This window comes from Primulina eburnea, chromosome 10 (genome assembly GCF_022965805.1).
Source record: "Primulina eburnea isolate SZY01 chromosome 10, ASM2296580v1, whole genome shotgun sequence".
In the NCBI taxonomy this organism is placed as follows: domain Eukaryota; kingdom Viridiplantae; phylum Streptophyta; class Magnoliopsida; order Lamiales; family Gesneriaceae; genus Primulina; species Primulina eburnea.
In genome coordinates this window covers 8,214,563-8,226,260 of record NC_133110.1, presented here as the reverse complement: position 1 = coordinate 8,226,260, position 11,698 = coordinate 8,214,563, and the positions used below count along the sequence as shown (strand labels likewise).

General features: G+C 41.9%; 2 protein-coding genes across 2 annotated transcripts; one reads left to right on the top strand and one right to left on the bottom strand.

Moving 5' to 3' along the window:
* Positions 1–226: 226 nt before the first annotated feature.
* Positions 227–3,517, bottom strand: LOC140842852 (uncharacterized). The gene has a single exon (XM_073211045.1). It carries the CDS (start codon positions 3,515–3,517, stop codon positions 227–229), a length of 3,291 nt encoding a protein of 1,096 aa, XP_073067146.1.
* Positions 3,518–5,110: 1,593 nt separating this feature from the next.
* Positions 5,111–5,635, top strand: LOC140803979 (EG45-like domain containing protein). Its single transcript, XM_073159826.1, has 2 exons — positions 5,111–5,238; positions 5,351–5,635. The coding sequence occupies exons 1-2, from the start codon at positions 5,134–5,136 to the stop codon at positions 5,633–5,635; spliced, it is 390 nt and encodes a 129-aa protein (XP_073015927.1). The 5' UTR covers positions 5,111–5,133.
* Positions 5,636–11,698: the final 6,063 nt, after the last annotated feature.

The window sequence follows — 11,698 nt, the reverse complement described above, 5'->3', positions numbered from 1 at the left end:
ATCTGACTGGCCTCCTTGACATCCTCGGGTAGATAGGATCGGGAGATGTAGTCAAGGATGGGGGTGGCCCAATTATCTTCCCGGGCTTGAGGGGGCCCGGTATCCACTGAGGATACCAGGCTAGTGTGGTAAGATATACCCGGCTCCCGATAGTCAGAAAGTGAAGCTGCCATTTTTGCCAGGGCATCGGCTTCAGTATTTTCTCTCGGGGAATCTGCTCTATGCTTCAATCTATGAAATGTGCTGATAACTCTTTGATGATAGTCAGATATTTTACAAACTTCTCCTCCCGGGCCTCATACGCTCCTTTTACTTGCTGGGCTACCAACTGCGAATCCGTATAAATAATGACCCGGGTAGCTCCGGCATCCCGGGCCGCTTTTATCCCGATGATAACGGCCTCGTACTCTGCTTCATTGTTGGAGGCCCGGAAGTCCAACTTAACTGCCAACTGTATTTTTTCCTCGGTGGGTGATATTAGTAGTACTCCTACCCCGCTGCCATCTTTGCCGGAAGCCCCGTCTACAAATATTCTCCAAATTCCCCCGATATCGGGGACAATCATCTCAGTGATAAAATCTGACAAGGCCTGGGCCTTAATCGCCTTCCGAGGCTGGTACCCGATGTCATACTCCCCCAATTCCACAGTCCACTTTACCAGCCTTCCCGAGATCTCTGGCTGAGTCATGATTCTCCCGAGAGGGGTATTGGTCAGCACAGTGATGGGATGGGACAAGAAGTACGGGCGAAGTTTTCGTGCTGTAATTATCAGGGCCAAGGCCACCTTCTCTAATTCGGTATATCTAACCTCGGGCCCTTCGAGTGCATGGCTCACATAATAGACCGGCCTTTGATCAGTACTTTCCTCTCGGATCAGTACAGAGCTGACAGCATGTTCAGTGGCCGAAAGGTACACCCAAAGTTTCTCCCCGGGTCCAGGCTTCTCAAGGACAGGGAGCCCGACTAGATGATTCTTCAATTCTTCGAAAGCCTTCTCACATTTTTCATCCCAGCCAAACTCTTTGGCTTTCCTTAGGGCTTGGAAGAAAGGGTAGCTCCGGTGTGCAGATCGGGAAATGAAGCGTGATAAAGCGGCGATTCTCCCTCTGAGTCTCTGCACATCCTTGACTGACTTTGGGGATGTCATTTCAGTAATAGACCTGACTTTCTCCGGATTGACCTCAATTCCTCTCTCGGTGACCATGAACCCGAGGAACTTGCCACTCTTAACCCCAAACGTGCATTTGGCCGGGTTTAACCTCACCCCATACTCCCGGAGAGTAGAGAAGGTCTCCTCGAGGTCTGGGATGAACTCAGTGTGCGCCCGAGATTTCACCAAGATATCGTCCACGTAAACCTCGATATTCCGCCCGGCTTGCTTGGTGAATATCCTGTCCATCAATCTTTGGTATGTGGCCCCGGCATTTTTTAACCCAAAGGGCATGACCACATAGCAAAAGGTTCCTCCCGAGGTAATGAAGCTGACCTTCTCCTGATCTTCCCGGGCCAAGGGGATCTGATGGTACCCCTGGTAGGCATCCATGAAACACAGCAATTCATACCCCGATGTCGAGTCCACCAGCTGATCAATCCGGGGTAGGGGGTAGCAATCTTTTGGGCAGGCTTTGTTTAGATCCCTGAAGTCAACACACATCCTCCATTTGCCGGCTGATTTGGGTACCAAGACTACATTGGATAGCCAGGTGGGAAACTGGACTTCTCTGATCTGTCCGGCTCTCAATAGTTCCCCCACATGATCGGCAATTACTCTATCCTTTTCGGGACCAAAGTGTCTCTTCCTCTGCTGTACTGCCCGAGAACCCGGGATTATATTTAACTTGTGCTCTGCTACGTGGGGGGAGAACCCTACCAACTCTGATGAAGACCATGCAAAGATGTCCGCATTCTTTTCTAGGCACTGTAACAATTGGGCACTGGTGGCTGGTTCAAGGTCCCGGGCTATTTTTGTTGTCTTCATGGGCTGTCCGGGCAGGATGCTTACTTCCTCCTGCTCATCCCCTTCCACCATGCGCACGTGCTGGATAGAGTGCACCTCCTCCTTCCCTGGCCTCCTACTTTCTCCGCCTCGTCGGGCTCTTTTATTTTCAACCTTGACGGTCTCTGCGTAGCACTTGCGGGAGGAGGGGTGGTCTCCCCTTACTTCTCCAACTCTGTTCCCCACCGGGAACTTTAACTTCTGATGGTAAGCCGAGGCTACAGCCCGGAGAGCGTTCATAGCCGGCCTGCCTAAAATGATATTGTAAGAGGTGGGAGCACTTACCACCGTGAAAACCGTCATCACCGTCTTCCTGAGCTCCTCAGCTCCTATTGTGAGGGGCAGGGTGACTTCCCCCAGGGGGTAAACTGTGTAGCCAGCAAATCCGAATAAATCCGTTTCCACTGGCTGCAACTGGTAGCCCTCCAAATTCATCTGGTCCAGGACCTCCTGGAAAATAATGTTCACCGAGCTTCCAGAATCGATGAAAACCCGGCGGATGCTGACTCCCTGAAGATCCCGGGGACCAAAGCTGATTACCGGCCCCTCATCCCTCACTACATCCTCCACTCCAAAACTCTCATGTCGGGAATGTGCTTTCCTGGCCCGGTTGGAATCTCCATCCGTTGATCCCCCCGAGATCATTTTAATCACTCCAAGGGTGGGCGACCCTCCTCCGTCTCTGTTTTCCCGACCACGAGACGTTTGACCGGTGTTATCTTTCTTTTCTTGTCTGACCTGGCCTTTGTCCCCCGGCCTGTACCCTGCATCTTTATTTACCCACGGGGGTCCCCGGGGCTTCTTTGTTAACGGTGCCTGCTCACCGAGGCCCGACTGGGAAGGGGCCCGTTTCAGTCTTTGGCACTCACTTGTGCTATGAGCACATTCTCCATGATAGGAGCACATCTTGGGAGTGTGTGGCAGGCTTGGAGGTGACCGATATAATTTGGGTCCCTGATCACCGTTGCAAAGATGGACTCCTTCACCCCGGTGCGGCTTCATGGGGGTGTATCTAGAGAAACGCCCGAGATTATTTCCCCGGGCGTTGTCCTCAACTTTCCCGACTCGGTCATTTCTTTCTCTGCGGGTGGACTCCCTCTTCTGCCGCTGTGCTTCCTCCATGTTTATGTACTTTTCTGCTCGGGATAGCAGATCCTCAAAATTCCCGGGCTGTTTCTTTACCAAGGACCTGAAAAAATCTCCTTCCTTGAGTCCCTGCGCGAACGCTGTAGTTTTGGTCTCAGGAGAACAAGCCGGCACCTCCAGGGATGCTTTATTAAACCGGCGAATGTACGCCCGAAGAGACTCATCACCTGACTGCTTTACCTCGAACAGGCTAAAAGCAGTCTTCTTGTACCTCTTGCTGCTGCTAAAGTGGTGCAAAAAAGTGTCTCTGAAACCTGCAAAAGATTGTATGCTCCGGGGCTTCAACTTCTCGAACCACCTCTGGGCAGAGTCCACTAGGGTGGTGAGGAACACCTTGCACTTGATTTTGTCAGAATAACAATGTAACATGGCCATATTCTCAAACCGGGTGAGATGCTAATCAGGGTCTGAGTTTCCATCATACTCCCGTATTTTGGTAGCTTTGAAATGAGCAGGGAGGGGATCACTTACAATCTCCAGGGAGAAGGGGCATCCCTGGGAAGCAGCCGGGGTTGAAACCTGAGATGACCCGGCTTTAGCTTCCAACTCTTTCACTTTCTTCTTCAAATCTTCTAGCTCCTGGGCCATAGTAAGGGTAGGAGCCTTGGAAAACGCCTGGGAATTCTCTTCTCTGTCTCTCTCTTTCTCGGGAGGAGATTCTCCCATTGCCTCATTTTCCTTTGACTGGCTGGGTTCAGGTAGGCCCCTTTCTGCGAGGGCTTTTTGGACCGCAGCAGCTATCAACTAAGCCAACTCTTCTTGGAGGTGACTGGGCGATGGATTTTCTTGACCTCCTTCCGGATTTTGAGGACCAGAGTGGTTTCCAGTAGTTTTACGAGTGCTAACCATATCTACGTCTTTAGCTAAAGTTCCCACAGACGGCGCCAATGATGTGAACCGGGCAAATCGGGTAGTAGACGGGTGTGCAACTTGCCAAGTCGGATGTGTGGATGTACGTGTAATTGAATATTTTTCAGTGTAAGTTGCTAGTAATCCGGGCCAGTTGAGTTCCCTGTTACCTGGAGGGTAACGACCGAGATGACTTGCGTAGTAATCCTGAAATCACAGAACGTTAGGGGGGGCGCCGGAAGTTATTCCGACGTATCCACTCCGACGCTCAAGTCAGTAATGCATGCAAAGGAAAACTTGGAGAGAAAATCAGAGTATTAGTGAGTGCTTGTGAGTAAGAAAAGAGAAGATCCAATACCAACGGAGGGTATTTATAGATGAAGCTGGTAGATAACTTGCCCGCAAAGTTCGGATAGTGGTCCATGATTCGGGGTCATGAGCCACGTTGCAAAGTAGTGGGCCACGTACTAAGAGTTGACCTGGCCCTGGAACGTGGGGGGATGGGTTCCGCGATGTCCGGAAGACGTGTTGATCAGGGAGAGAATGTGTCTCTTTCCCGGGTGTTTCCCGTCCGGGTGCCTCTGAGGTACTTCTCGGACCGGGAAGTTTTTATCCCGGGCATTGGCTAATTACTCCCCGGGCGGTGGCTCGCCAAGTGGTTCAGTGGGACTCGCCGGGCGTCTGAAGATCCGGGATCCTTTTTTCACACCGGCTCACTGAAGGTAATTGTACTTTGATATCTTCTCTCCGTTCTGATCTTGTCCGAGTTCGAAAACCTTTCGGGTCAGGGTCTATACCCGGGCCCGGGTTCCCTTGGGGGCATCAATGGGGTACTATTTAAATGATCTGTGAGATTTTGTGAGTACTGGGATACCTAGCTCTCGGGTTCTTCTTGTCTTATTATTTGGACATAACTCTCAAATGGTTACGATATAAACAAAAATTCAATACATTTAACAATTTAATGTCGCTTTTAAAAAAATAGTATTCTTATTTTATTTATTTACAGAAGTGGTTAACAGGTGAAGATAATTGTTTCGGGTATCTATTCATCTATAAATAGTAGTCTCTCTTTTCATGTTTTACACACTGAGAAATTACACTTAGTATAGCAAATTCTTCAATTTTATAAGTCTGGGAAAATGCGTGAAAATATTAGAGTTTTGGCTATGGTGATGGTGGCGATGAGCCTATTTTCTTTTCTCTATTTTGACCAGGGAACTGCGACTTATTATACACCACCTTATGTTCGTAAGTGCGTTATGCAACATATAATGTTAATGTTAATAATACTAAATATGGTTGAGGTTGATATCTTAATTAATATTTTGGATGTAACATGATTTCTGCTTATGACAGCCTCGGCATGCATGCCATGGTTACCAGAATGATGGGGTGATGATTGCTGCTGCGAGCGACGCAATCTATGGCAACAAAGCAGCGTGCGGCCGACGATACAGTGTTACATGCACAGGAGCCACAAATAAAGAAGTCCCGCACCCTTGCACAGGCCAGAGTGTTGTGGTTACTATAGTAGACTATTGCCCGCCGGGCTGTCGAGGCACGATTGACCTCTCTCGAGAAGCCTTTTCGGTTATTGCGAATCCGGATGCTGGAAAAGTCTACGTCGATTTCCATGAGTAAGCATGACACTGACACACTCACACACATAATATATAGTCTTATATTTTTCAATGTATATTTGAAAAAAGTGGATCATTATTTAACAATATTAATACAAACATTTTGTAACATCTTTTTGTTTTCTCAGGGTTTGAAGGATTAATTTGCTGAAGACGTACATACGAAGCATAGAGTGATGCATGCCTGTTATGAAATAATAACAATTTGAGCAGTTTCTTCCAATAATATATATATATATATATATATATCTCTCTCTCTGTGTGTGTTTTAGTAACGAGGACTGGCTGCTGCTATCGTGTCAATATCAATAATGTGAGAATTTGCATTTCGTGTGAAATATTATGTAGTGTTTAATTGTGCTTTGTTAATTAAGTGTGTTTATGTACCATCGTTTAAGTTTTAAAGTGTGTGTGTGTGTGTGTTTATATATATATATATATATATATATATATATATATATATATATATATATATATATATATATATATATCGTGAATGTTTACATAATTTATTCGTATGGAATCTCAAATGTAAAATAACTTGCACCGTAAATATGAACCAACTAACTTCCAAAATATTATTTTACATTAATTGTTTATCAACGTTGTCTATGCTATATTATTAAGGTATAGAATTTCATAGTAACTAATTTCCGAATGATTTGTAAAAAATTTCTATATAAATTTATTGGTGAAACATTTTCTGTTCTTCCTTAAGTAACTATATTTTAAAAACTTTCGATTCTATTTAACTGAGGATAAATTAAAAATAAGTAATTTTTAACTAATTATATTTTAAATATTTCATCATTTTTTAAATTTATTTTATATCATCCTATTATATAAAAATAAACTTTATTCACATCAATTATAGTTTGAAAAAACATTAAAATGGTACACATAAATTTTTATCTATTTATTATTTTGACACACAAAGTGTGTGTTTTAGTGTTTGTTTTTTTATGAAATATACACAAGGAAACGATGCCCGAGCATTTTGTTCTCAAAATGAAACGTCCAAACATAGTGAAATACCTTTTCTTTGTTTCTCACACGATAATAATATACATACGATATTGGATTAATGTGTTCACACGTATATTGTTAAAAACATAGGACAAAAACATGTTTTGTATATCTAAGGGATTTTTTTTTCTTATATGTTTTTTTATTTGTGATTTTGGTCATCTGTATTATCAAAATTTAGTTATATTTTTGAATTTTCCGTTTTTTTTTTCCAATTTTAGTCACTTTTTTATCAAGAGTGCTGATGTGACACTATACATGTAAGGCCCGAGAATTTGATTACCGTAATCTGAAATGATTTGTGTATAATTATCGTAATCTGAGATTAATCTGAAATGATTTATTGATTAATCAAGGTAGTTATAGACGGAACGGAGTGGACCGGGAAAGGTGAGAAAAGACGTGAAATATATGTGCAAGGAGGTGTGATCGCGCACATGCGCGACGTGATGCGCGAGTAGTCCAGTAGCCGGATAAAGCTTCCGGCGCATATGCGCGAACTTTGAGCGCGCATATGCGCGAGTCATGCAGAAGGAAAGTTTGACACTTGGTCTCTATATGCAACGTGTATATATGTAAGTATATATATATATATGTGTATACGTATGAATTCATTTCAGAATTGAGAAGAAGGAAGAAAGAAATCGAGAAAAGGGTCGAGGAGGTTTACCAGGAATCCTTACGCCTTTTTATTTTGATCTGTCCGTTTGATTTTCAATCTGAGTATAGTACTAAGTTCCTGTCGACGCAGGCTACAATTGGACGTAAGTTTTGTTACGTTTAGATACGATTTGAAAATATGATGTTGTTAGAATTGAATACAAATCATATATGGTGTTCCTGATACAGTAGACATCGTATATTTCAAGTCAGAATAAAGAACGGGCTGTTTATGGAATTGTTATGATTTTTGGATTCAATTTGATTGAGATTTCATATCAGATGTGTATTGTTATTGAGAGTATGAGTTGTACTGATACTGATTACGAAGTCTGGTATTATATTTGTGATGTTTGGACTGACGGGGTTTTCGTGACTGTATTGTTATGCCATCGAAACATTCATAAATTGATACTGATCAGATTCGGTATTGGTTGAGATTGTATTGTGGTACCATATGTCGATTGGCATTGAGCAGATTATGTTGTGATTTGAGTATTGATCAGAACAGGTATTGAATTGAGTTAGATATTGATATTGTGCTTGTTTGATATTGTCATTGTCAGATTGGAAATGGACAGAATTGACTTCGGAACTTCGTCTTCGTGAGAGCGAGAAGATAAAGGTATAAGTCAATGTGTATTGGGAGATCGACTTGAGTCGGTTTAGACTTGAGTTTCCCTAAATCACATACTTTATTTTATTGCATTGATATTTGCATTAATTTGATTGATTTACTTGTTCTCTTGATTTATAGATAGCAGGTATTAGAGAAGTAATATTATGACAGAAGTGCCGTTAGTGGTGGAATCGCCACGGGCACATTGCACGATGTCATGAGATAGTGTATTGGCGGTAGTGCCATAGTCTGTCACCGGATAATTGGCTATCGATGTTGATAGAATTATAGCTCCTTCTATTACTGGTGATCGGTACTGTAACGATGTGGATAGAATTATAACTTCTGCTATTACTGTTGATCGATGTCATATCGATGTGGATAGAATCGGAGTTTCTTCTATTACTGGTGATCGATACTATACCGATGTGGATAGAAACAGAGCTTCTTCTATTACTGGTGATCGATGCTATATCGACGTGGATAGAACTAGAGTCTTTTCTATTACTGTTTGTTGATATGGAATGCCAATGTCTGGAAACCAGGATCCCTAGGTTAGGACTGGGTCTAGTCTGAGTTGTAGAGTCACGAGCATTGTCGACAGTTTGATATTGATTATGTTTCAGCTTTTGATATATATTGTTGTTATCTGTCTATACTTTTATGTTTATCATATGATTGCATGTTTCGTTGATTTATACTGGGATTTATTCTCACCGGAATTATCCGGCTGTGGTCTTGTCTGTATGTGTACATGACAACATGTGGGATAGGTTCAGGGTCAACGAGGCTGGACTAGATAGAGTGGAAATCCGGGCTTCGAAGCAACTTAGGATTTAGCACGGATATGTAGTTGAACCTAGTTGAATTCTTGTAGATAACACTCGATTGTCTGTTTATGTTTATTATGTAATTTGAAGTAAATTACATTACGTTTCCGCTTTGCATTTTAAAAAAAATTAGACCCTTTTTATTATAATTGATTAATTAGTCCCAATGATGATTAAAAACATGATTAGCGTCCGGGTCCCCACAATACATGTCAGCGCCACGTCAGAACTGCTTTTGTACCACTTCAACGCATCGTCGGAAAATGATTAAAATTGTCAAAAAAGCAAAGATAATTAAAACTTAAAATTGACAATATAAATGAACAAAATCGCAAATAGACAAATATACTAGAAAAAAACAATTTTCATGCATCCAATTATAATATATGTGGAGAAAACATAATTTTTTTTAAACAATTTCCTAATTTTTTTTAACCCAACATCTCCTAAAATACATGAAAACAGACTTCGCTGTTAACAATTTTTTAATTACATTTTCCTCGTTAGGCATTATTTAAATAATTAATGTTGAGACTTGAGAGTATAGACAAAGAAAAATTAATATATAATTTTTTTAAAAAAATCAATCTAAAATATATATGATTGTTTATTTTTAAAAAATTATCCCACGTTTATAACTATGGATTTATAGGATAACATTATAATATATAAAATTATATTTTTGAAAATGTAATTTATAAATTTTCTATTTTTAATCCCGTTAACAGCGAATCTGCATTTTTAACTCGATAATTTGCATTTGTTTTTTTAAAATTTGATCATGTTACGGTGAATTTTCATTTTTATTCTTGTAACTTGTATATGTTTTCATTTTGGTCTATTAAAAAAATACCAAAAATGAAAAAAAAAATACAAATTAAAGACAAAAAATGAAAAAAAAAAAAAAACGTATGTAACTTACGAGACTGAAAATGAAAATCATCGTACAGTGCAAAAAAATAGAAAAAAATTTGAGTTATAGAACTAAAAATGCACATTTATTAGTGTTTAGCCCAAATAGATGGGCCATTACCCAACTTGTAGTAATTTAGCCAAAGTCTTGGGAGCCCAGGAGATACAGCCCAAACAGAGAAAAAGCCCAAGTAAAAATACAGTGGCCCAATGAAGAAACGTGATAGCAGTTCGCTGCCACGGCCCGACGTGGAAGGAAGTGGACGAACGTGGAGTGACGGGGGAAGGGAAAACTGTCGTACAGATTGGAACAAAAGTGGGTGAAGACGATCAGAAAACGCGCTCAACAACTACACACAAAAAAAATCAACAGTAAAAGCTCTGCAGAATTCTATCGTCAATTTCACGCTCATTTTTCATTTTCCAGTATTTTAGTTTCTTCATATTTCGCATATTCCTCCAACTTTCTTGTGATAACGTCGTTCAAATTCATAGCAACGTAATTAAATTTGATGTTGTTAATGGATTCCTTCTATAATTTTGTCATATTCCTTATTTCGTGTTTACGTTTTTGAGCCATTTCGAAGGAGTTAGAACCAACGACCGAATCGAGACCCGCAACGCTTGGTAAAACGAAGTCAGATTAATTCACATTTGGCACGAACACGTGCCTGGCACGCCCGCAAAATTTCGTGACAAACAAGTTGGCACGTCCGGTGGGACCAAATGCCTCCAAAGCGTACTGAGAAGAATGAAGGAATTCCTCCATCACATGGAAAAAATCATCGTTCACAGGAGGAAGAAACTGATGTAGAAGGAAGAACGGTTGAAAGGCTTGTACACCAGTTCGAGGAAGAAACTATGAAAGAAGGAATTGCTATTTCTGGTGGTGACGGGTCTTCGCTGAACTTTATGTTGGCTATGGAGAAAAATATCCGCTGTGATTTCAAGGAAATGACCCAAACTTTCTCTACTGTTATGATGGAATTTGTGGCAGAAATGAAGGAATGGAGGAAATCTGTAAGAGGAGAGGCTGTTACACCAGAAAATGCTGAACTCCAAGAAACTGATGTTAAATTGCTAAAAGATCGAGGCCAAGGATCAGGAACTTCTCAAGCAGGTGAAAATCGCCGCTTGGGGGAAACACGAATTCCAGAATCTGCCAGGGGAGGGAGATACACTCCTCCGCACAAGAGGGATGAAGAATTCGGATTGAAGTTCCAAAACTGCAACAATGGCCAACAAATGGCTGGTAATGTGTTCTCCGTGACGTCTCCTAACTCACATCCAGGGATGTATGGTGATGGGGGAATGCGTGGATTTCCAGCGCCAGGTTCAGGGAATAACACTCGGGGGGCAATCTATCCTCCTTACCAGTTACGACAAACTCCAGTTGTGGATTTTGAGATGGTACGTGATGTTATTCAAGAGTTGTATGGCCCAGGAGTGAGGCCAATTAACCGACCAGAATTCCATAAACCGTATCCTGATGTTGTGGATCGTGACAACCCTTATCCAAGAGGATACCGCATTCCAGACTTCACGTTATACTCCGGGGAAGACGGTCAGTCCAGCGTAGAACATGTGGCCAGGTTTACAATTCAGTGCGGGGAATTGGCAAATTTGGAGAACTTTTGTAATTACAAGTTACGTTTGTTCCCCAATTCCTTGACCAGCACTGCTTTCACATGGTATGCAACGCTGCCTCGGAACTCTATAATGACTTGGCATGATATGGAACGTCAGTTCCATACACAATTCTTCAGAACAATGCCGGAGAAAAGTATAGCGGAATTGTCAAGGGTGGTCCAAAAACCGGGGGAATCTGCTAATGATTTTATTTGCGAATTCAAGAAGGTGAGAAGCAGATGCCGAGTTTTCCTCCCTGAATCAGAGTACATGAAGATGGCACAGCGAGGACTTGATTTTGAACTTAGAAAGAAGTTCCAAGGGATGGAATTCCGTGATTTTTATGAACTTGCTGCCAAAGTGTCAGAGTATGAGGAATTGTTACGAG

What these genes read in the sequence shown, in the direction of transcription:
- LOC140842852 (XM_073211045.1), bottom strand. Translation starts at nt 3,517, where the DNA reads ATGGCCATGTTACATTGTTATTCTGACAAAATCAAGTGCAAGGTGTTC.
- LOC140803979 (XM_073159826.1), top strand. Translation starts at nt 5,134, where the DNA reads ATGCGTGAAAATATTAGAGTTTTGGCTATGGTGATGGTGGCGATGAGC. An exon ending in CTTATTATACACCACCTTAT is followed by an intron (nt 5,239 to 5,350) that starts GTTCGTAAGTGC and finishes TGCTTATGACAG; the next exon opens with CCTCGGCATGCATGCCATGG.